General features: G+C 50.9%; 1 protein-coding gene across 1 annotated transcript in view; it reads right to left on the bottom strand.

Moving 5' to 3' along the window:
- Positions 1 to 478: 478 nt before the first annotated feature.
- The window catches only part of Col4a1 (collagen type IV alpha 1 chain), a 134,490-nt gene continuing 109,839 nt past the window's right edge, over positions 479 to 25,129 (bottom strand). Inside the window, exons 35-52 of the mRNA XM_047552911.1 lie at positions 24,864 to 24,962; positions 24,679 to 24,768; positions 23,697 to 23,836; positions 23,211 to 23,337; positions 23,042 to 23,122; positions 22,510 to 22,608; positions 21,370 to 21,420; positions 16,659 to 16,844; positions 15,994 to 16,127; positions 14,270 to 14,342; positions 13,421 to 13,492; positions 12,310 to 12,438; positions 11,315 to 11,413; positions 10,222 to 10,434; positions 9,230 to 9,407; positions 5,445 to 5,559; positions 3,748 to 3,920; positions 479 to 1,949 (exon numbers count right to left, since the gene is read on the bottom strand). Of these exons, the coding sequence (XP_047408867.1) occupies positions 1,868 to 1,949; positions 3,748 to 3,920; positions 5,445 to 5,559; positions 9,230 to 9,407; positions 10,222 to 10,434; positions 11,315 to 11,413; positions 12,310 to 12,438; positions 13,421 to 13,492; positions 14,270 to 14,342; positions 15,994 to 16,127; positions 16,659 to 16,844; positions 21,370 to 21,420; positions 22,510 to 22,608; positions 23,042 to 23,122; positions 23,211 to 23,337; positions 23,697 to 23,836; positions 24,679 to 24,768; positions 24,864 to 24,962 (2,141 nt within the window). The 3' untranslated portion in view covers positions 479 to 1,867. The remainder of the gene's footprint in view (positions 1,950 to 3,747; positions 3,921 to 5,444; positions 5,560 to 9,229; positions 9,408 to 10,221; positions 10,435 to 11,314; positions 11,414 to 12,309; positions 12,439 to 13,420; positions 13,493 to 14,269; positions 14,343 to 15,993; positions 16,128 to 16,658; positions 16,845 to 21,369; positions 21,421 to 22,509; positions 22,609 to 23,041; positions 23,123 to 23,210; positions 23,338 to 23,696; positions 23,837 to 24,678; positions 24,769 to 24,863; positions 24,963 to 25,129) is intronic.

Raw genomic sequence — 25,129 nt, 5'->3', positions numbered from 1 at the left:
GTGTCTGGCCAGTGCCTGGGCAGTAGTGAGCCCTCACTCTGTGCAGAATACTGAGTGCTGGTGACAGTGACAGATGGAAGGAGTAGGGGAGGACAGACAGAGGCAGGGAGGAGGAGGGAGAGGGAGGAGAGAGAGGGAGGAGAGAGAGGGAGGAGGGAGAGGGAGGAGGGGGAGGGAGAAGAAGGAGAGGGAGGAGAGGGAGAAGGGAGAGGGAGGAGGGAGAGGGAGAAGAAGGAGAAGAAGGAGAGGGAGGAGAGGGAGGAGGAGAGGGAGGAGGAGAGGGAGGAGGAGAGGGAGGAGGGAGAGGGAGGAGGGAGAAGAAGGAGAGGAAGGAGAGGGAGGAGAGGGAGGAGAGGGAGGAGGAGAGGGAGGGAGGAGGACAGGGGAGGAGGCCTGTCTTTCTCTGTAGTAATCACTATGTCACCCCAGTCTGATTCTCATTTGGAAGAAGTGCAAAATAGAAATGATCTAAGGAATGCAGAGCTTACAAGTTTATTAGTGGCTTGTGCAGTAACTTTTAATGCTCTTGTGGTCATACTAGCAACAAATTCATAAAAGCTTAATTTTTATACAAATAGTTTTATTACAAATTTGAATTCTTATGAAATACACATTTAAAGAAATTACATAAAAGGCCTTAGTAGTCTTGAAAACGTTTTGGAGACTTTGAGTGAAATGTCATTTCAAGCATAGGTTCGAATCTGCCCTCCTGCAATCCATCCATTCCCTGGTGAAGTCTGTGGACACAGCTCGCAAGCAGCCACGGCGGTGGCCTGCATGTGCTTATGTGTGAAAATACTGATACTCTGACTCAACAGAGCTGCTTTTCAAGCCAGGACGCAGAGTAAGGAATACTAATGGAATGAAGGCCTTTAATGTTGTTGTTTTTGAAGTCAAGTCATTCAGTTTGTGGTTAGTGTTTAAAACCCTGAAAATATTCAATACAGAATCAAAAACAATAAGTTCAAAGTACATATTTCATTGTCATAGACACCATATCCATGAACCTGGGTTGGTTTTGGCAACACATCATTTTTGGTTTGGAAGTGTGCAAGGAAAGCTGATGTTTCACATTTGGTATCCTACTGTTTAAAAATCTATATTAAAGGACAGCACAGTCTTCGAAAGAAGGAAACTAGGTAAGCTTTATTTTAACAGTGGAAATTACACTAGAACTTGACCTGCCTAATTGCTGACATCTATATAAATTACTAAAATATATATATATTTTATTTCTGACTACTTTTGGACCATCTTTATTCCACAGGAAAGTTGTAATTTCTGCAAAAGCAGCTGCATAGTACCACACATAGCAGAGACATAAATTTATGTTTGGGGGGTTGGAAGAGATGGCTACTGAGTCCGTAATTCCATTTGGAGGTTTGAAGAAACTGTTTTTACACTACTGTGACTTGCACAGACCGAGGGACCTGTATTTTGAAACACTAGACAGTGGTAAACAGACAGTCGTATCTGGGTGGACAGTCCTGTTACGACAGGATGAACGTGGGCAGTGGAGAGCGCAGAGGCCCCGCACACCCCTAGCACCTTTGGTTTCCAATGGAGTTCTTGCCTCACACATCAGTGCACTGGGTTGCAGGTGGACTTACATTTTATGTCATCAGAAGTGCCATTGGTATGCCACTATGGAAAGCCTATCCTTGTCCTTTTCTCCTTCAGCAAGTAGAGACCAATGAAGCAGGTGTGTTAGTTACGCAAATTCCTATAAGGCACTTTATGGTTTTCATATTGGACAGTGAGGTACACAGGATATATTTCTAGGGTTCGTTGCTGTTAAAAATAAAAAGGAAGGAGGAGGAGGAGGGAGTAGCACCATGTCGTGACGGTAGCTGAGGGTCAGGCTTCATTATGTTCTCCTCATACAAACTTGGCAGCGGCTGACGTGCGTGCGTAGCTCCCCTGCCTTCAAGGTGGATGGCGTGGGCTTCCTGAAACGCAAGAGGCAAACCATTGGCGTCATCTCGCTGTGCACCAGAAATGTAGGCAAGTTCCTCCGACCCCTGAGACAGACGTGCTCCGGCCCCAACCTGATGTCCTCCCAGGTGCAGCAGGCCCATGCCTCGGCCAGGCACACGCGGCTCTGGGACACATGGAGCACCTTGGGGGTTATCACACCACACCCAGCCCATGGCACCCAAGGACAAGGGCCCGCCAAGGGCACCAGTTACTGAAGTCACAGCTACGCGGCCCCAAGGCCTGGAGGTCTTCCCTATGCCACCTGGTTCTTGTATCTAATGAGGTTTGGTCTCCTCAACTAGTTTAGTAGCTCCTCAGGGCAAGGAGGAGCTGTAACTCCTCGCCAGTTGGCACACAGTTAGTGCTCATTAAATAGTTGTTACAGATGGTGCTGCTCAGTGGTGAGTCCCCTCAGAGGCTCCATCCCCAGCAATTCCAGTTTAAAAAAAAGAAGAAACAAACAGCTTTGCTGGACAACGTGATGAGTCACAAAACTGGGGTAAGTCTAACAAGGCCTCAAAATACTTTCATAACCTTGGAAGGATTTATGTGCAGATGGTCCAATTTGAGGCTAAGAGGAGGTAAAAATATGTTATTGCCCAAATTCTTTGTGATTCTAGAAATTTTACCTTATCTTGATTATTAGAACAGTAAAATCTGACCTAAAATGGGTACTTATCATTCTGTTAAAAATGAAACATCCTTTCATAAGTGTCATATCCTAAAATTGAGCCTGCTTATTTTAGCAACTTCGGATGCAAATTCTAGTGCTCCTGAAATAATTTTTGAAATTAGTGGTATATTACCTGATTTGAGAAGGAAGGAAGTTCATTCTACCAAGCTGCGGGTTAAAACATAAACCCCTTTGCCACCTATTACCCATTCAATGGAAGCTCCCAGCTGGGGGCCAAGGGCGCTCATTTCAGTAGCCAAGGCCGCGCTCCCTCCGTGGAGTTGGGTCAAGTGCCCAAAGGCCTCATCAGCTGCAGTCGGGCGCGTGGCGCTTTTTGTGTGTTTGAAGAACAACCAGGAGTGTGTCCTGCCTTTTACAATCTAAGCTGGAAGAAATGTGATCGTTGCAGCGTTCTGCACGACTCTCCAAAAGGGTGAAGGCAGGCCCTTCTCCAGGTGAGAAGCAGCACTGGGGCCCGAAGTAGAAGCACCTCCTGCCTCTGCTCCAGTGGGCCCAGCTGTCGCTCACTGATGGACAGCAGCTTCCTCGTGCACCCTGCCCTGAGGGAGGGGACAGCCTCCAATTCCCTCCAACAGGCCAGCAGCCACCGGCAACAGCTGATGTAAAGGTGAGACCTTGGTGACAGATTCTTCTTGTCAATTTCAGGCTGCTGGGTGATTTTTGTTTGTCCCTCTGAGACCCCCTAACGTGTGCTGCACTCAGCATTGCAAATGCCACGAGGACATATGCCAAGGTTTTTGTCTCTGCGGCCGCCAGGCAGCGTTTTCAACGAGCTCTGACAAGCTCTCCGGTGCTCCAATGGCGTCTGAGCACCTCATACAGAGGCGGAAGAAGCTCTCCGCTTCCCGTCTCTTCAGTGAGTGGAAGAATTAAGCGGTCACCTGAGGTTTGCCTTTGACAATCACCTAGGTCACCTGCCCAGCTAGAACAGAATCCAGTATCCACCACCACCCGGAAGAGGCGTGCCCAGTGCCTGCTCCACGGCTACCCAGGAACCTTTGTTCCAGGTCAGGGCGATTGAAGATAAGAAGCCAGAGAGGGCCCAGAGCCCGACAGAAGAGGGCACCCCAACTCACTTGAACATCTCGCTTCTCTCTATGGTGGCGAGCCAAAAGCTGTAAGCATTTGCATAGTAGTTACAAGTCCCACGGCCGTGGCACTCGATGAACGGTGCGCTTCTGAACTCTTCCAGACAGGAGCCGGGGGACGCCAGGGCTTGGCCAGAACCTTCAGCACCGGCACTGGTGTGCTGCAGAAGAGAGGAGAGCCGTGATCAGAGGCCACGAGACCAGGAGACTCACTGTCCCAGAGGGAGCCAGGGTGTCCCCTCTGCCCAGGGTGCTCCACACACTCTGCGCCCAAACACCCGCCGCACCCACCGGCCAGCAGTGCCAGACATCAAGTGGCTTCCCCCAAGAAGGACAGGACCAGCCCAGCTTTATTAGAATCTGGAGAGATGCTGCCCTCAGCATGCACCGTCTCTGATACAATCAGACCTATTCTACGAGGGGCATTTAATAGGGAAAACGTGCAGATGGTGCTGGAACCGCCTGGTATGACATTAGACTGTATGAACTAAGTCCTACATTCGCCATATTAGATGCGACCCATCCTATTATATGGTAAAGATTAATCATCCATATTTTCTCTTTAAAAAGAAAGAAAACCTAAACAAGAAAAAGAAAAAGAAAAAAGAATAACTCCAATTGTAACTGGTTGTTAGATTGCATTTTGGGCTTCTGCACTCCAGGGCACCTACCCACCCTGAGAAGCATCGTAATGCAGCATTTAGATGGATCGAAATGACCTGCTACTTTGTGTTGTTTTGCAAATCCTCTGGACATATAAAAATGCATACAGTAAACCAACCCTGTAAATCATGATCCAATTTGAAAACATGCACGAGAACTTTAAAAATGACCTTTTTAGGCAGCTTCTCGTACACTAGGAATATTTTACAGCAGAAGATAAGGTTACAGAGCCCCTCTTGGCCAATCAGATGGCAAGGCTAATGCTCATCTGTGGGACAAACATGCAACTTGACCCTTCCTGAAGATGGAACCCAGCCTCACGAGGGCAACAAAGAAGACACTGTCAGATTGCTCGCCAGGAGTTGCCAAGTCAGGATAAGCTGAACCTTACAGGTTCAGGACCTGTACACATTTAAACAATGCTTCCCAGTGAGGCAATAAAGTAAGCTACAATGAGCACCTCAGGCAGGTACTGAGTTTCATTTCAATTGGCTTTTCAGGGGAAAGGGAGCCCGGGGGCATCTAATCCAGGGCAGCTGGGTGGCAGGAGAGGGGTCTTCACTGCAGGGCAGGCCCTAGGCACCCACCTGGGCGAATGTCCACCTAGAACAGGCACCGGCAGCCAGCCAGGGCCCCAGCATTCCTTCCCCATCCCACCCGGCTGCTTCCAAGCTCACCTGTGTTGGTAAAACTGTCCCCATAAGAGCTCGTTTCCTCTTTCCCTGGAGGGGCTTTGCCTCTGCATGAGGGCTCCTGTTGCCATTGCTGGCACAGGCTGCAGAGCTCCTGTGCCCTAGGAGGCTCATCCCAGGGCCCTCCTCACAGTCGCAGCTCCCAAAGTAAGGAGGGCCCTGGCTGGTGCTGGAGACCCCTGCTGTCCCCACCCCAAGCCCAGCAGGCCAGGCTCCAGGTCAGGCTCTGGAGGGGCTGGTCGACGGGGGAGGGCATGCCTACGCAGCATGATCCAGAGAACTTCAAGGTAGAGACCCTCTGGTCGCCGGAAAGTGTCCCCAGACACTCACCATCACGAAGGAGTAGCCAATCCATAGCGACGACCATCCGCTGGGGCACTGCGGGATCTGAATGGTCTGACTATGCACAGCCATCACCATGGCTGGCGCCTCGCACACGGCACACCTGCGAGGAAGGGAGCCAGCTCTTAGCAGGCGGAGGCTCAGGCGCACCCCTGACTGTTCCTGCCTCACCCAGGGCCTGCACATAGGCTCCTGGCCCACCTTCTCACTCAAAGGCCACTGGCCTGTGGATAACCTCGTGCCCACTGCTCTGAGGCTCGGAGCCTTCTTGATGGGTGCATAGGCCCAGCACTAGTACTAGAACCTTCAGCTCAAAACCAGATGTGATCTACCCACTTGGGCTATAGGAGGGGGAATGGGAAGGCCCAGCTGTCCGGGGGCTGCAGGGGCCCCCACTGTCTCCTTTGTGCAGCTCAGTGTTCCCCAGCCTCTCTGCAATGGTTGTCTATATCAGCAAATAGGACTTGCTAGTTTGTGTTGCTTTGCAAATCCTCTGGACGTATACAAATGCGTCCAGGTGAGCCCCTGCTTCCAGATTGCAACAGCTAATGCTCTGAAGAAACTCGCACATAAGAAGCACACTTGGTGACGGAGGAAGGAAGACACTGTGTGCATTAATCTCTTGAGGCTGGCTGCCACATGAGCCTCCTTTGGGGACCTGGTCCCAGCTGAGGCCAGCAGCCCAGTTGTTCTGCTCTTGCCCTCTAATCTTGCCTGTTCAAGGTCCAAGGCTGTCAATGTCCACTGCAGCTGAGCAGGACAGGACACCTGCTGTGGCTGGCTCAAGTTCAGCAGCTGGACTGTACCCCAGACTAAAGTCAAACCACACAGTGTTCTGACCAGGACTGCCCAAGGAAGGGAGCCCTTGGAAGAAGATGCTTTCTTAAGACCAATACACATCAGGATGAAATAATTACATTCAAGTCACACTATAAACTGAGTATCAGCCATGCTGATAAATGAGCATAAACGGTATTGATAATTAGCACTAGTTCAGGTGGGACAGTTGCACGAGACCGGGTACGAACTGGTGTCCCCAAATCAGCAGCTCTGTCTTATCAACTGTGATTTTTACTTATTCACACAAATGCAGATGAAGTAAAAAGCTTCAGGTAAACACTGGTCCCTGTCCACCTGCTGCCACCTGCCTCCTACACACAGGAAACAGGAGGGCCTGAGGACAGGGCTGTCATTCCAGGCATCCTGGGTGCTGGTGGGCTGCAGGTGCCACAGAGAGGGTAGTCCTGCCATTGGAAGGGTGGCCAGGGAGCAAGCCCAGGTTCAAAGAGCTGTCAGTCCCTTAAAATCTGAGCCATCACATTCCCCATGTTACGATGGAGAAGCTAAAGCCACGGTTAGTGTCGAAGCCAGGGCCAGACCCCAGCTCTCCTCGCTGAGACCCCATTTGAGTGACTGACGAGTCATGGTTTGTGAAACCATGCAGAAAAGCCAGAGAAAGGGCCGAGGGACCGCTGCAGGGGTGCCTCCGCTCGCAGCCTGAGGGATCCCCCTGAGAAAGACCCCAGAAGGAACCTGTGAGTCCCGAGACACTGTTGGGAACTCCCAAGTCAGGGTAACCATGGAAACCTGCAGCTGAGCAAGAGAAGAAAGGGGCCGGTCCCCGCAGGAGGGAATTAGGCTCACACACCAAGGGCGTGGGCTGGAGGCGACTGGGGGTCCCTCTGGGCTGCGTTACTAGGGCTGCATCAACAGGGGTGCGTAAAACCCTGACATGTAGTCTTGAGACACTGAAGCAGCCTTGAACCTTGTCTGTGCTCACAGAACCAGGGTCCCCTGCTGGACACGCTGCCTCCACAGAATAAAGTGTGCTAAGACACACTTCTTGACCCGCTTTTGGAATTTTGTCAGTGCATGCCAAGGCCCGTGTCTTCAACCAAATGTCAGCATTGTCAAGAAAGTAAACAGGAACATAAATAAAGGTTTCTACCTGTTGTCCAAGGAAAGCTAAAAAAGAAACCCATGAAAGGAGTTAGTTTCCTTCTAGTGCAGCAGCGTTGTCCTGGGTAAGACAGGTGTGCAGATGGGATAGCCGAGGGGCACGGGTGCCCACGCAGGAAGCACTGTGCATACCCCGAAGTGCCTCTTGGGAGATAAACTGACAATTTTCAGCTTAAGTCCCATAAAATAAGTTTTCCAATAGTTAAAAAAAAATCAAAGAAAGCCTTCAGGAGCCATTCCAGTGCAAGGTGACCCAGCGCTTGTGACGCTCTTACTAGCGGAAGCCTCCGGCCTTCAGCTCCAGGACGGCCCTCCCAGTAAGCCCAACTGCCGGGGCTGCCTGCCGCCAACCCCCTTCCTGCGACCAGGAGGAGCTGGTGAAGTGCCAGGAAGGGAGCTGACTGCCAGCACTGTGCCTCCGGGCTGCTGCCGCCCTTCCCACAGACCAGCTCTCTCCACAGCAGAGGCTGCTCGGCTCTAGCTCCCGCTCACGTTCCTGACTTATTCTTCTGGCCTTTATCACGGCGGTGTGTGAAAGTCAGATGTGGAATGCCTCCCTAGTCAAATGGATTTCTTCAGTTGCCCCCTTTCTGTTACGTCTGAGTTCAGCTGAGCATATGTATAAAATAAATCTGTACAATGACTAGTGCAAAACACAGATGTACACACAACACGTAAGCAGAGAGGATCTGTACTATGCCCGTGGCAGCACAGCCTTATGGGACCACCTCACACCCACTGCGATGGTTGCTATCGGAAAAACAAAAAGTTACAGGGGCTGGCTGGGTGTAGAGGACCAAAGCCTCAGGCTCCAGGGGTGGAACGTGAAGGGTGAGGCCACCCTGGAAACTGAGGAGGTTTCTCAAGAATCTTAAAATAGAATCACCATATGATTCAATGGCCGTCCTTCTGTATATACGGCTGAAAGAATGGAAAGCAGGGGCTTTGATCTGTATACCCATGTTCAGAGCAGCATCTGTCATGAGAGGTGCAGAAGCAACTTGGACATCCACTGGCCAATAGGTGGAGACACGAAGGGCAAGCACACATGATGGAATACTACTTATTCTTAAAAAAGGAAGGGAGTCTGACACCTGCTACAAGCTGAATGAGACCGGAGGACACAGGGCTGAGGCCTGAGCCAGTCCCACGAGGACAGGCCTGTGTGATTCCACTCCCATCAGGCACCTGGAACATCCAGTCATACAGAGGGAAGGACAGTCAGGGCCCAGAGCTGGGAGGGGCAGAGCCAGTGTCCAAGGGCACAGAGTGTCAGGCCGGCAAGATGGAAGGACCTGAAAGGGCCGGTCGTAAGGCGTGCATGGCGAGTGCCTGTGCTAGACCTGCTGAGCTGTGCACTCGGACACGGCGAGGATGGCCGCAATTAGAAACAGCCATCTTGAAAAGAACTTCATAGGAGCAAGAGTGAGTCCGAAAATGAAAACGTCTCCCACGGCTTTTAAGGGAGGTTATTATTTAAAAAAAAAAAAAAAAGAAAGAAAGAAGGAGACTGAGAGTCACCGTCCTCCGACTTGTAGAGGAGTCCAGCGGGGCACCCTCTCTCCCGGGAGGGACGGCCACCTGCACGGGGCACCAGTTCCTCCTTAACGCACCCTGTCTACACGACAGCCTTTAAAGAGAGCAACGGGCTTCCATATCCAATATTCTGTGACTGATTTCTATTATAAACTCAGAAATCACAACTGGGAAACTGACTGCAACTGACAAGGGAGGAACGAAACCAGAATCACGTCTGTCCCGCTCTGACCGTCCTTCCTCAGTCACACGCGGGCTCCTGCAAGCGGTGGGCTCACCTGCTGATGAACGGCCGGATGCTGTCCCCCGTGATGGGCGCCATGGACATGGGCATGGGCTCCGGCGTGGACAGCCAGTAGGAGTAGTCATTGCGCGAGGCGAAGTTGCACACGTTGTTGATGTTGCAGAACAGGAAGGGCATCGTGCTGAACTTGCGCAGGCAGCTGCCGGCCGTGCCTGCACAGGGAGGGAGGGGTCTCACACTCTGGCCTCCCCCTCGTCCTCAAAAGGTGCTCAACACACGGTTCAAATGGAACCAGTTATCGAATAGCAGATTCGATGGGCCAAGAGCCCAGTATTACTGCACATGAGCCCGAAATTAGGCATAAAGAGGTCGGGCAAAAGGGGAGCTACGGAGAATCACGTGTGGCTTTCTGATAACAAACCCAGTTTCCAGGCAGAGAAACCTCTCCCTAGAGCTGGATCCCAGGAGGAATCCAACATGCAGATCCTAACTCAACGGGCTGTCACGCAGTGGACGGGCGTCCTGCAGAGAAGGCAGAGATGCCCTCGCAGCGCTGCTTCTAGATCTGCAACTGACTGCCAATCAAAGTACGCAGCCTCAAGTCATAACAGGGGGAGCACGTCGAGAGCAGCCCTCTGCTGACCGGCACTAACAGTGACCAGGCAGGAAAACGTGGAGCGTGTCAGTCGGGACAACAGGGGCATGTTTTAGAAGCACAGCAGCCAAGGGTCATGTTGTAAGGTGTGCCCCCGGGACCTCACTCCTTCTTAGGACCGGAAGACGAGACCTAAAGCTGCCTTCAAGCATCGGCCCTCACTTTCTTGGGCTTCCCGTTAGTAGTACAGCGGCTGCTGAATGGTGAGTTACTTAATCAGGACAGAGGGAGACAGGTGGAGCCCCTCCCAGGAACCTGTGTCCTCTGTCCCCTCTGGGGACACCACACCAGGGCAGCAGAGTGAGGATGCTGAGGATCAGGAAGGCAGCTGCATGTTGCACTGAAGGAAAAACAGACCCGTGGCGGCTTACCCAAATCTTGGCCGTGGGCCCGTTCGTTGCCCTGCACGTAGAGCAGGGAGTACCCGTGGTAAAGGATTTTGGTCCCAGGAGGACACGAAGGGTCATCTGTTGTCTGACTATGCCTGGTCACAAGGAAGCCATGGTCAACGGATGGGGTGCCCGGGGGCCCCATGGATCCTGGCAATCCATCAGGGCCTGGTGGGCCAGGAAACCCTCTTGGACCTGTAAGGGAAAGACAAGTGATTTCCTCTAGTTACAATTAGGTTCCCAGAAAACTCTCAAACGAGCTATTAATATTTTTTTATTTCCACTAAGTGACTTACCTTTTCACGTTACCAAAAAAGTACCCAGGGAAGTGCTCAGGGTACTAAGTACTAGCACCCACTGCCCCCAGGTGGCCTTCCCTCCCTTCCTGCACACCGCCTGGTGACAGCTTAAGGTGCTCTGCCATGCTCTGGACGCAGAGCACACGCTCAGAGCGCCAAGTTCAAGGAATGAGGGAACATGCGGAGTGGACGTGGGTAATGACAACCAGGGACGGTCCACACGCCCTTCCTAGGCTCCCGCCAGGCAGCGCAGAGTGGTAAGAAAGCTCTCGGCACCGTCCTTCCATCCCCAGGGTAGCAGACTGTCACCGCCCTGCTGGGCTGTGCTCCTTGTTCGGTGAGTCAGCACCCTCAGCCTTAGAGCCACTGTCATTATGGGTGGTCAACTGAGTTCCCACTTCCCAAGGCCAGGGGTCAAGTTCACCCGTGCCATGGGGACCTTGGGCCAACGCCGGTGTTACCCTTCCATTCTACTTTCCCTCGACTCTTCCTAGCTTCAGCCCACTTCTCTCTTAGGAAACCACGTGGGGCCACCACCGTTGGCCACCTTTTGATGACATCTGGACGAGGTAGGCCATGACCCAAGCTGCCTCTGCCAGAAAGGAACCGTACCTTGGCTCCTCCGTGGCCTGTTTCTTCAAGGCACCCACACCCTTGGACACCTTTCAAGTAGTAATTTTTGCTTTATCTTCAGGTTTCTGCAGGCCTGGGCCTACCGTTTCTAACCAAGAGATAAGGGTGGAGGGTAAAGAGGATGGGAGGCCATAGCAACCTACCAGGAGGCCCGAAAGGTCCTGTCTCTCCTTTCTGGCCAGGGGCACCGTCAAAGCCAGGGGCACCTGGAGGTCCAGGCAAGCCCACCGAGCCTGCCACACCTGCAACAAGGGAAAGGAATCTGTGAGCGGGTGCTTGTGGTGGCCAGCTCTATCCACCCCGTGCCTTTTTTGTTAGAGCTTTGTAGTCATACGTAGTAGTCGGGTTCATGCCGAAAAACTCATACATGCATGGGAATCCATGTCAGTGTGTGATTGCTCTTCCTGTCTTAAATGCCTTTTTTGGCCTTGTGCAGATGAGAGGGGCTGCCTGGTCAGCCACCAGCTGCTGCTGCAGCTGCGTCCTGCAGAGCCTAGTGCACACGCCCCGGGTTCTCACTGTTGCCGTTTGGCAGATGGTGGGAAAGGCTGTGTGCGGAGATGGGGTGAAGCCACAGCCTCAGTTTCAAGGCACCAGATAGACTGATGTGGACAGCTCTGTGCTTTCGAGTGCAGTTCATTCGCAGGTAGCTTGAACCTCGGCCGCACAGGTGCTGCCCCAGCTCCTCCACTCTACCTGCCCCTTACCATCTACTTCCCGGAGAGGACTAGCTCGATACATGGAAAGACCCCAGGTGAGGGTTTCCCAGACCAGTGGGCACAGCAGTATCCTACCAGGTGGGCAGAACTCCTGAGCTGCCTAGAGAGCAGAAACCCTACTCCCCAAGCTGCTGCCGGCCACCCCACCTTCTCCTGAGAAGATGCTCTGCTAATGTGCCAGCTTTCAGCCTCGAATTGAACCTGGCTGTGTGTTTCTCTGGCTTTCCCATATAGTTTTCTGGCTTTTTTAGATCCCTTCGGAAACCTCCTTTGGTTCTGATAGACATTAAAGGAAGTAAGTGATATTCAAATGCGTTTGCATAGTCCTTACCAGAAGCTCTGATCTGAGACGTCTGAGTGAAGGGGTGCCCCGCCCACCTCCCCAGCTCCTGCACCCGCAGCATGACCCAGAGCCTCACCTTGCTGCCCTTTGGGGCCTGGAGGGCCCTGGAGCCCTTTCAGACCTGGTGGACCCTCAGGACCAGGGAGTCCTGGCTCCCCCTTGATGATATCGTAAGGACCTGGAGGGCCGGGAGGGCCTGGGAGACCTGCAGGAATGAGACACGGTCGATCAATTTCACCATCAGTGCTGGGCCAGGAAAGGCCCTGGAGGAGAGTCCAGAGTGAAGCGTTCAGAGACCATGTTTCTCAAAGTACAATCTCACCAAAGACGCAAGGCGTCAGATCCTCACGGAACACATAGTCAGTCTGCACATCATATTTACCCTAAAGCCCTGACCTCCTGGGACTGGAAAATACACAGGGGTCACCCATGGAAACTCTTCACTCTATTTTGGGACCCCCACAGTGACCACCCAGCACCAGCCTGGAGGTCCAGGCCTCCCTAGGAAGCCCACCTCTGCCTAGGACCCGCAACATTTGCTGGTAGGACATCTCCCCACAGCTCTCTGACCCTGCCCTACTGGGCGTCAGAGCACCGTTCCCAGTTTTTAAATCATGCATTGCGGATCTGGGAATTGGAGATAACGATAACACAGTGTGGAGTCTGTCTCGGCCTCTCCTCAGCCAAACACCCCTCTCTCTCGTCCCACCTCCTCCCGCCGCTCTCCCTTCCTCACTTCACTTCTCCTCCTCCTCCCTTGAATGTGGTTTGGAAATTCAGCAGAGCCCGTGCCTGGCAGAGCGCCTAGACCAGACCTGCGCTCAGGCCACTGCCTCGGAGCCTTCGCCATCGGGGTACAGCGGCCAAGGCCCTTCCCAGGCAGACTGCACGCGCCCGGCAGCCTGCTTCCAGGACCTCTGGAGCCTGTTCGTGCCTGAGTCGTCCCCTCCTTCCGTGCCCTGACTCTCCTATCACAGGTGTAACAAGTGTGACTTTCCAGACAAGTCACTGACCAAACACCAGGCGTGCAGGAATCCTGACATGCTATGAAGAGCTGCCGGGAAGCTCTCGCCAATCATCTTCAGCCACTTCGCATACGTAAGACCAAACCCGCTCACTCTGTGTTCAACAGCTTTTATGTGACCCCAAATCATCGGTAAGGCCCACAAGCGCACACACTGTCCTACCTTTAGGGCCGGGGATCCCTTGATCTCCCTGATCTCCTTTCACTCCCTGGAGGCCGGGAAGACCCTTCTGACCTAGACAGAAGGAGGACACCGTCTTTACACAGGGCTGAGAATCACACACAGATGTGTTACATGTACACACACACTACCCACACACACAGGCATGCAGACGTGCAGCGGTGTGTGTATGCACATATGCATGCCTACACTGCATCACAAACACATATTCACGTACACATCCACATACACACCATGAACGTGTTTCCAAACAGACCCTTGAAGAAGACAAGAGTCTATTCCTATCAGCTGAAGCATTCAATGACACTCTCCTCTCTAGAACCAAAGGCCACACTTTTCCAAGCAGGAAACAAACTGCAACATGGTCACAACCAGAAAGGGGCATGTGAGGCTGCTCATGGTGATTCACACATGGCTTCAAATAGGCCACAAGACACCTGCAGGCTGAGCGCTGTTTTTCACCTTTCATGTGTATCTGATTCAGCAGTAAAAGTGGCGGTGCCTGGAATCCTGGAGCCACCCCACGAATGCTCACTGTTTAACACCTTAATAGACAAACGGGTGGCCCCAACGCATGACTCCATTGAGATGCAAATGGTAGCAGTGTACATGAGCACTTATTCTTCATGAGAAAATCAGAACGTCTTGATACGGCTATTGCAGGATCGTACGAACTGGGCCACCGCACAGAAAGCCCGTTTCTAATCTGAAGAGAACCAGAGCCCCTGCTGCCTGTTGCCAGTGTTTCAACACTGAATGCCGGTGCTGGGGAGCCTCCAAACAGCATCTGTTCAACAGTAAGACTGCAGGCTTCATCCTGTCCTGTCTTACCTTGAAATCCTGGAACTCCTGGAGGCCCCATATCACCCTTAGAACCTGTGATTCCAGGAGAGCCGCCAATGCCCTGGACATACAAAGAGAACGTCAGCTGGGATTGCTCAGACACACGAGTCTCCCAAGCAACCCGGTAGTTGGAGAGCTGACATAGTGGATTTGAGAAGAAATGGCACCCATGTTTTCTTAAAGGATGAAGCAAGAACGATGGGAACTCTGTGTGTGCCCACATAGAAGAGTGGAAACTGTGACGACCAGCTCCATCCCCGGGTGCCTTCTGCTTGTCATCGGCATGGCAAGTTCCTCAGGAGCAGGGACAGTCTTGCACCTGCTGCCCACCCCAGCATAATGCCATGAACAGAGTTGGAACTCCACAGACACTAGTCAGGGAAACATACCCACCCAGCACCAAACCACCCTTAAGACCAAATGCCAGGACTTCTTCAGAATTAGCTCCATGTCATATCTGAAATCGATTCTAATTAAGTAAAAAATTTAAAACACTAGAGAAGGATTATTTTCCTTTATAATATAGTGATATTAGTACACTTAATATATAAAAATTTTCATGTTATATCAATATAGTTATTCCTTTCCGTAGGCATGGATATAACATACAAAAAGTTGTATTATTTCTTACACAGTTTTTCTTTTCTACTTTATTTTAAAAGTATAATAACCAAAACATCATGCATAAATATATACTTATATAAATATACACTCAAATTTATACACCTGTGTATATAGAGGGCAGACACTGATTAGCACTAGGACTAGGGAGTATATTTCTATGTCACTGAGGAATAAAAGCAGGAATATCTGAATACTTGACAAATTATCTATACTATGTCACTAGAAAACTATAATACAGCAGTAAAGAACCTAAAATATGTTCCTGCCCACACGCAGTGTGTGGTGGGTATGTGCCCAGCCTGGAGGGTGGACAGCATGCAGCTAGGCAGCCTGTTCTGCACAACTGGTGGCAGTGCTTCACAGTCTACCGGGTGGGAAATAACAGGGGACCCCTTTCCTCTGAGGAAGGGCCCTGATGCCTCTCACGTGGCCCTGCTACAGAGGAGCCACAGGGAGAACCAGTGCTGACCCAGCAGAACCCTGTGGGCTCCCGAAGACCTCCCATTCCCAACTCCCTGGACTCACTCTCTCCAAGTGTATGTTACAGAGAGACGAGACAGAGAGAAGCAGAGAGGCAGAGAAGTGAAGAGACAGATGCAGAGATAGGATGGATCTATGCTAAGGCATCCACGTGGCCTCAACCAAGCACGTGCCTTGTCCCTGGATGCGGTCCAGCTGAGGATCTAACCAAAGACCAGGACTTGACTCAGAGTGTCCAGGCACCACAGGGGACACAAGTTAAACAACAATGACTCCCAGAACAACACTGGCTTGCATTTTGCATGAAGTTTGTAAATAGATTATAATTTAGGTTCTAAACTATAATTTGCAAAAATACAAACTTTCCCTTTTAATGGTACTTATAAATAGATCATAAAAATGGCATAATGGTTTCCTATTCTAGTGCCAATAAAGACGTTGGCTACTGGCAAGAGAAGGAACTGATTTAGGGGCTAGGAAGCATCACACACATTTGTATATACATACGCACAGCAAGTACACACATATACATGTGATTTTCTGTGAGCAGAACAGCCTTCTTTTCAAAAACAAATAAAACAACAACAGAAAACAAGCCCGTAACTCACCGGCATGCCCTGGAAGCCTGGATCTCCCTTGGGCCCTGGTACACCAGGTGCTCCTGGCCAGCCTGGATTTCCCTTGTCACCCTTCAGCCCATCAAGCCCAGGAAGCCCTGGAGGCCCCATGGGTCCCGGAAGCCCTAATGGGAGAGAAAAGGCACAAAATTAAGGCAGGAAGGTGCTATTACATGTCCCTGTCCCAGGGCTCTGGTGATGTCCCTCATCACGATCCCACCAGATGGAGTAGCATGAGCCCTTGGGAAATAAAGGCAAGGCCCAGAAGGAAGGAGGGACGTGTACAATGCCAAGGTCTCCTGTCCAAAACACCCACAATCCTGGTGCCCGGGGCACCTACAGTACCACCGAAGAAGTTGGCATCCAGGTGGAAGGTGCTAGAAAATTGTGTTAGTTTAAACCAAGCTCCCAGGTAGTATCTGTGTCAAGTCCTTTCCAGTAATTTCCTTTCTTGCATCTCCCTAATTACTAAAATACCTTGACAGGATAGCAGAAAAACTTTGACCTAACAAGCCAAATATATAGCTTCAAGCTTTAGTAAATGCTGCAAATGTATAGAGATCTCAATTGAGAACGTAACTGTTTCTTTTATATTAATTTCTTTCTGTGGATTCTGTCCCAGCCCCGAGCTCTGACAGCTGGCGAAACACTCTTACCTGGCAGGCCAGGTTGTCCCTGAGGTCCTCGGTCCCCTTTGGGCCCCTCCACGGGGCGGCCAGGAGTGCCGGGTAAGCCTGGCTGTCCTTGGGGCCCCGGAGGACCCATGAATCCTTGCTCGCCTTTGGGTCCAGGAATTCCTGGACTCCCAGCTAATCCAGGGAAACCCACTTCGCCCTTTGAACCTAAACAACAAAAACAGTTTGAGATGGTGAAACGGAGACTGCGGTGCAGACAGGGAGGGAGGGCGGGGAATGGTTCCCCTTCTCTAGGCGACCCAGCGTTGCCCTAGGAGAAAGACTAAGACACAGCTGCTACCGCAGCCCGGCTGCAAGGGAGAAGCTGGCAGCCTTCTTCACACATTCCAGGAGACGACTTCTGTGGCACGGGCTCCTGCACACGTGAGCAACTGCCCTGCTGAGACGAAGGCTGTGCTGTCTGAAGGAGCAGCGATAAGCCCTGTTCCAGTCAGAACAGAGCACCGATGGGCCAGCAGAAGGGTGAGCTACCGACAGGAATGACAGGCTGAACCTCAAACTAACCACAGGCAGGACAGAGTCCAGACCGAGAGCCGGGACTGGCCCACGCCACCTTTCCATGGGAAATGCAAGCCAGTCAGCAGCTCCAGAAAGCAGGCAGTGGAGGCCTGGGGACTGCGGGGCACAAGGGAGGCTGGGAAGCAGCAGAGGACTTTCCGGGGTGATAGATGTGATGCTATCCTGAATGCGATGCTTTCCTGGGTGTACCCATGCATCACAACTTGTCAAGTGACAGCACTTCAAGTATGTGCCGCTTAGTGCATATCAACAATACCTTAACAAAGCCATTTTTTAAAATAAAGAGGTCATAGTTAAAAAAACAACACCTGTATGTTTACTTTTAAACATACTACCCCAAACTTGCAAAACCACAACAGAAGTCTGTGCTTGTTAAGTCAAGTCAAAGTTAAGCACATCATAAAAGGAGTGTAACAGGGTCAAGAGCCCAGGAGAGCCCAGCAGCTTCTCTCGCCACCCTCCTGGCTATTTCACAAGCCACACTGGAAATGCACGGGCAGCAGGGGATGACCACAGGGCCTGGGCCAGGAAGGACTCTGCCCTGCAGGACCAGCCCTTCTCCGTGCCCTTGCGAGGAAAGCGGGGCACCGCGAGCTCAGAGGGGCTCGGCGTGGCTCTGATTCGCATCTCCCTAACTGCTCATGGTGTTGAACATGCTCGCATATATTTCTTGGCCATTTGTGTTTCTCTTGAGAAGTATCTGTTTAGTTCATTTGTCCTTTTATTAATTGGGATTTTTTTGGTGTGTGCTGAGTTTTTTGGAGTTCTTTATATATTCTGGATATTAACCTCTGTCAGAAGAGTAGCGAGTGAAGGTTTTCTTCCATTCTGTAGGTTCTCTCGCCTAACGTCATTGTTTCCTTTGTTTTCCACCAGCTTTTTAATTTGATACCATCCCACTTACTAATTCTTGGCATTGTTTTCTGAGCTTTAGAGGTCCTATTGAGAAAGTCATGGTGTTGGCTGGGGCTAAAAGCTAGAATGTTGGCCCTATGTTTTCTTTTCAAGGACTTGTAGACTTTCTGATCTAATTCCTAGGTTTTTGATCCATTTTGAGTCCATTTTTGTGCAGGGTGAGAGATAAGGGTCTGGTTTCATTCTTCTACATATGAATAACCACTTTGCCAGCACCATTTGTTAAAAAGTCTGTCTTTTCTCCAATGTATGATTTTGGTATCCTTTGTCAAGGATCAGATGACTCTCTGTGTGGGTTTGTCTATGTGTCTTCTATCTGTACCATTGGTCTGTGTGTCTTTTTATGCCAGTACCATGCAGTTTGTTTCTATAGCTCTGTAGTATAATTTGAAATCAGGTATTGTGATTCTCCAGCATTGCTCTTTTGACTTAGGATTGCTTTGGCTACTCTGGGTCTTTCATTTTTCCCAAGTGAATTTTAGAACTGTCTTTTTTTGCCCCCAGTCTGGGAAGAATGTCATTAGTATTTTGATGGGGATTGCATTGACTCTGTATGCTGCTTTTGGTAACATGACTATTTTAACAATATTATTTCTGACTATCCATGAACATGGGAGGTCTTTCTGTCTTCCTATGAAATAACTAGAACACTGAAGAAAGAAATGGAACTTCTCCAATTGTTTGAGGTCTTTCTCCTCCTTGGTTTAATTTATTCCTAGGTATGGTTTTTTAGGCTATTGTGAATAGAATTGTTGTCTTGATATCTTTCTTAGCAGATTCAGTGTTGGCGTTTAGAAAATTAATTTTGTATGTTGATTTTGTAACCTGCTACCTTGCTGAATTTGTCTATTAGCTCTCATAGTCTTCTGGTGGAGCATTTTGGATCCTCTAAGTATAGAATCATATCATTTGGAAACAGTGATAATTTGACTTCTTCCTTTCTAGTTTTAACCCTTTTATTTCTTTCTCTGGCCTAATTGCTCTAGACAGAATTTCCAGTACTATTATTGAATAGGAGTGGTGACAGTGGACATCTTTGTCTTGTTCCTGATTTTAAAGGAAGAGCTTTCAGTCTCCCCCCATTCACTATGATGTTGGCTTTGTCTTTGTCATATATTTAGCTTTTATGAGGTAAATTCCTTCTATCCTTGATTTCTTCAGTGTTTTTTTTGTTTTTTTTTTTTTATGAATGTGTGCTGAATTTTGTCAAAGGCTTTTCCTGTATCTATTGAGACGCTATGTGATTTTTGTCCTTAGTTCCATTTATGTGGTTAATTACATTTATTGATTTCCATATATCAACCCATCCTTGTATCCCTGAGATAAAACCAACTTGATCATGGTGTACAATCTTCTTCTTATGTTGAATACTGTTTGCTAATATATTATTAAGGATTTTTGCATCTAAGTTCATCTTGGACTGCAGTTTTCTTTCTGTGATGTATCCTTACCTAGTTTTGATAAGTGTGATACTAGCTTTGTAGAATGGATTTGGAAGTTTTCCACCCCTTTCCATTTCATGGAATAATCTGAGGACCCCTGGCATTACTTCTTTTATGAGGTTGGGTAGAATTCAACTGAGAAGTTACCTGGATTCTAGGGCCTAAAATATGGTCTATGGTCTATTTTGGAAATTCTTGGGCTTTTCTGTTTTAGAAGGCTTGTTATTACTGCTTCTGTATCATTGCTAATTATTGGTTGGCTTAGGTTTTCTATCTCTTCTTGATTCAACTTTGGCAGGTAATATGTGCCTAGAAATGAATCCATTTCTTTCAGGTGGTCAAATTTAATGGAGTATGTTTTTAAAATAGTCCTGAATGATTCTCTGTATTTCTGTGATTGTGATTTCTGGACCTCTATTTCCTTTTACATCTCTAATTTTATTAATTTGGGTCTTGTTTTCCTCTTCGTTAGTTTGGTTAAGGGTTTATCAATCTTGTTTAACTTTTCAAAGAACCAACTCTTCATTTCACTGATCCTTTGTATTTTTTTAATTCTCTATTTCATTCATTTTGCCTTGGTTCTTAATTATTTCCTTGATTCTACTGGTTTTGGAATTAGTTTGTTGTTTCTCAAGGAAATGCATCATCAGGTTGTTTATTGGGGTCTTTCTGACTTTTTAAGTAGGCACTCATAGTTACCAGTTTTCCCCTCAGAACCACCTTCACGGTGTCTCAGAGTTTCTGCTTATTGAATCACTATTCTCGTTTGATTCTATTTTTTTAAAAAATTTCTCCCCTGATTTCTTGTATCACTGATTCATCATTCAAAAGTGTACTGTTCAATCTCCAGGTATTTGTATCCTTTCTGTAGGGTTTTATTTTTGGGTGGGGGATGCTGACTTCTGATTTCATTCCATTATGATCAGATAAGATGCCCTAACCATCAACAGACAAGAGAGGCCACATGGTGGGCGTCTCCGAGGACAGTATGGCAATATTGGCTCTGAGCCCTGGGTTCCCACAGCAGCAGGCTGCCGAGTGGCCTCCCTCAGGCGGCTGCTGCCTCAGCTCTCCACTTGCAGGCTGAGAAACAGCAGTTTTCAAACTGCAGCTCTCTGTGCAACCGCTGGCTGTGCTAAGCTGGGCTGCTTTTCTGTTCTTCAGGCTTTTCCATACCCAGTTTATCTGCGTGTTCTTCTCTCTGCTTGTGATATCACAGCCAATGTGGTCGCCCAGCACTGCTGCCCACGACTAGCTTGGCTCCAGCTCAATCTTTATTGTCCTTGCTCAATGCACCCAAGTTTCTGAGTCCCTGGGAGCTGCTGACTCTGGTATTTAACTTCAGTGAATTCCTTCTTCAACCACCTCACTGAGAAGCAGTTCCACTGCTTGAATCCCATGCCACAGAGCAACGGGAAAGGAGCCTTCCTCTAGTCTGCCATCTCCAGTCTGCCCAAGATGTCTTCCACGTGTTATGCCTTGTCTTACCTTCACATAAACATGACCACTGCCAAGAAGGAGCCATTCTGATACTCTGATTACTTCCTAAGCACACAAACAACGGCTATTCCCCTCTACTGAATTCTGTAAGATTAACTGATACAGAAGAGAATTTTGGATAATTGGAATTCTGCACACCATTTCAGTCCATGAATAGGTGGTGAACCATGTGTTTCTGGCAGGACATTTGTCTTCACCTTGCTAAGGGAGTCAGGGCTGAGTCCCGCAGAGGCCCCCAGACAGGTGCAGAGGAAGTGGCAGAGGTGGTTGATGGGGGAATGCTGAGAAAACAGTACCTTTGTCTCCTTTGCTCCCTGGAAACCCTGGGAATCCTCTTCCTGGCAGACCTGTGGAATCGGGACAGAAAGCAGTCAGAACACAGGTGCGAACCAAGGCAGGCCCAGCTGTCCCGACACACGGGTGTCCATGGGGTAGGTGGACTAGTTCAGGGTGACGTGACCGCAATGTTGTCACAAGACACCCTCAGTGGACGTTTGAAATTTAGCACTTTTTCTTAAGGAACTTTCAGCTCAGAGCCCCGGAGGCATCTGGCAGAAATGATCTGTGAAAAGAGTATTTGCTTCCTGCTGTGCGTGGAGGTACACAAATTGGCTTTGCTCAGGTGGCCACCCAGCCAACTGCTCTCCTCCAAGGAGGTGGCAGAGCCCAAGAGGCGTGGGGCAACAGATATGGGGAGGCAAAGGAGAGAACGGGCTCGTGGGGAGATTTAAATGGGGGCAGGAGCCTGGAGCTGTTGGTTCATGAAATACAGGAGAATGAACGCACATGAGTGTGAGGCAGAGAGGGTGGAAAGAGACCAGCCCAAGGAAGAAGCCGACACTACAGCCCCAAGCCTCCACCCTGCTCCGCCCCATCGCCCTGCGCAGGGGTGGCTGGCTTCAGTCCTGAGTTCACCCCCTTGCATAACACAGCACACATGACTGCACGGTCACAGCGGTGGCTGGTGCTGTGTCCAAGCTGCAGCCCTCCCATTGATGACAGGAGCAGATTCAGGGCCAAAAAACTGCTCAGATGGAAGAGATGCTGGGTAGAGGGGAATTGAAGATGCTGGGCAGAGAGGGACTGAAGACACTGGGCAGAGGGGGACGTGCTTTTGTTTCCATTCTGTTTTATCGTAACAAATACCAGGGAAATGGGGAAGGAGACCGTCCCCCGGGAGCATAGCTCTAAGCCGCCAGTGCTGACCTAGCCTCCCGGCCTCGCCATTGAGCCCTGGCCACTTCAGGCAGGTCCACAGGGATCTGTAGACAAAGCCCCTTCCTCATCTGATCCCGCGCCTGTGTCCACATCAGGGATCCAACAGTCATAAGGACCCACAGCAGAGGCACACTGGTCACCTGCTGTGTTCGCGCGATGTGGTACGAAGGCCTCCTTACGGACAACGCACACTCCGAGGGGAAGGGGACAGGACATACCTGGCTCGCCCTTCTCTCCTGCCGATCCAGGAATTCCATCACTGCCCGGCTCCCCCTTCTGTCCGGCTGGGCCTGTGGGGCCAGGCCTTCCAGGGAGACCTAGAGAAATTCCACAGGCACTCAGGGAACCTCTCCCAGCACCTGCTCTGCATGCAAACTGTGCCTTCAAACGTCCCAAGGACACTCCCTCCTGGGCATACTCCAAGTCCCTGAGGTCCATTCTGATGACCTTTAGAGGGGACCCTCTGTGCTGCCAGCAACACGTGACCTGACCCTCAGGCACCAGCGCACATGGGGAGAAGATGCTTGGAGACTGGTCCTGGTGCCTGACAAGCAGTCAGCCTTGGAAAGACCCTGCCGGACCCCAGACTCGGTGCGCATCTGGGAAATGGAGGGGTAGGAACAGCCAGCGCCAGGCCCACAGTAGCACCCCGGGCCCATTCACGCTGGGATGGGAGCTCCCTGCAGCTGCAGCTCCTATGCCAGGTGCTCTTCTCCACACGCCCCATCTAGTCCTGGGGAGGGTCTCTACCTGCTTCTCCTTTGACACCAGGGATGCCATCCAGTCCTGGGAGGCCTTTGTCACCCTTCTCCCCAGGCAACCCAGGGCTTCCTGCGAAAACACAAAATTCCAGAAAGGCCCGTAAGTCTGTTGCACCGTTTGTGAACCGCCCACTTAGGAGGAGGCCCTGGCCACCTACCTGGATAGCCAACGCTCCCTGGAGACCCCTTGGGGCCCGGAGACCCCGGCATTCCTGGAATCCCAGTGCTGCCCTTCTCTCCCTTCTCTCCAGGGCTTCCCGGGAACCCGGCTGCCCCCTGGTCTCCCTGCAAGGTGAAAGGAGGCCTGCTCACTTTGTGTCTGTAGGCACCTCTGGACAGCAGAGCACACTGGGGGCAATAACTGCTGCACAGCAGTGATATTTCCACACTTCTCACCAAAGAACCAAAGTCTGCTTCTGAAGAAAGAGGCAGAACTTATGGGCCAAAGAGTAAGTCCTCGCCGCCCGCCACCCCCTTCTGAGAACTGGCCACCTTCCCCTCTCAACGAGCTTCTAGATTCTTCCTTGGGGAGGGAGCGGCAGCTTCCAGCACCCTGGGAAGTACCACGTGCTATGATGCACTGGCTCTGAGCCTGTTAATGAAAACCCAGGAACATTTCTGGGCAGATGGCTGAAGCCAGTTACCTTGTCGCCAGGCCGCCCAGGAATCCCGATGCCAGGCAGACCCGCCTGCCCCTTCTCTCCTTTGGCCCCTTTCTCTCCAGGTAAGCCAGGGACACCCTGTGGGCCGGGGATGCCAGGTACGCCCTTCTCCCCTGGTGTTCCTGTAACACACACAGTAGCAACCTGAGTGAGAGCAGCCCACAAGCAGCCGCAAGAGGCAAAAGATGCCACCTGGTCACTAAACCGCCAGTGAGCCACTCGCTGCTGCACCCGGGTCACAGCAGAGCCAAACTGGGAAACGCTACTGTGATCTTGGAAGACCATCGTTTCACACAGAGGGCAAACTGCTTAGAATACTTAACCAATTGCACAAAAACTGCTTTTCCGTGTTTGTCATATAACCAACACTCCTTCACCTGAGCCGGAGGGGTGTGGCACATGGTGCATGGCCGTGTGCGTCGGTACCAGCTCACTTATTCACAGGCATACAGAGGAGGCAGGAGCCCCGCAAAGCCTTGGGCAGAAGGGCGCCCTCTCTGCCCGCTCTGAGACACCCAGGCAGCCCAGCTGGTCCCCACGCTCTGCCTTCCCCAAGTCCCTGCTGTCTCTGGTTCCCTCATGGAGCAGAGGCCCACAGGCAGCCTGAAGGCAGAGCGGCCGAGGACCACTCTGGCCTAACACCGGGGACCTGGAGCTGAGCTGCAGGCACGGGTGGACCGGCGTGGAGAGCCAGATGTCCCCCAGGGAGCCGCCAGCCCAGCAGCCACATGGCTCCCATGATGCACAGGGGAGCGTGGAGGCCCAGGCTTTGCTCGTTACCGCGAGGGTCTTTTTAGCAGGGGTCATGGTGTCAGCCACACGCCCCGCCCCTAGGCAGGAGGCAGCCAGCACTGAGGAAGTGAACTGACGTAAGAGCGTGGCTGTGGGTCACGCCCGGCAGGACCCTCTGCAGACGTGCCACCTGCCGGCCCCGGGCGCTGGCCCAGGCGCGAACCCAGCTTACCCGGCAAGCCCATTCCACCCACGGAGCCTTTCGGTCCAGGGAGTCCTGGAGCCCCTGGGGTTCCACTCACACCAGGGTCACCCTTAGGCCCTAGAAAAACAGAGAGAAAAGTCAACGGGTTAACACGTATGAGAAGGGCAGGCTACAGGACGCTGGCCATGCTGTGAGCCCGAGCTCCAACCCACCTGGTTGTCCAGGGTGCCCTGCCTGCCCATCCTTCCCGGGCACTCCTGGCGTTCCAGGGTCTCCTGGGGATCCTTTATCACCAGTGGGTCCAATTTGTCCTACACATCACAGAAAAAAAAAAAAAATAATGAGGACCCGTGTTTGTTTAGAAGGAAATACACTGTAGGAACACAGGTGGTTTGAACTCATTTATGGAGAAACAGATACCCCCCACCTGGGTAGACACAGGGTCACACCTTTGTCCTGAAGGCTTTCTTCTCACGCA

Source organism: Sciurus carolinensis, chromosome 5 (assembly GCF_902686445.1).
Source record: "Sciurus carolinensis chromosome 5, mSciCar1.2, whole genome shotgun sequence".
Classification (NCBI taxonomy): Eukaryota; Metazoa; Chordata; class Mammalia; order Rodentia; family Sciuridae; genus Sciurus; species Sciurus carolinensis.
Note: the sequence above shows the minus strand (reverse complement) of the source record. Positions and strands in the feature narration are given on the sequence as shown.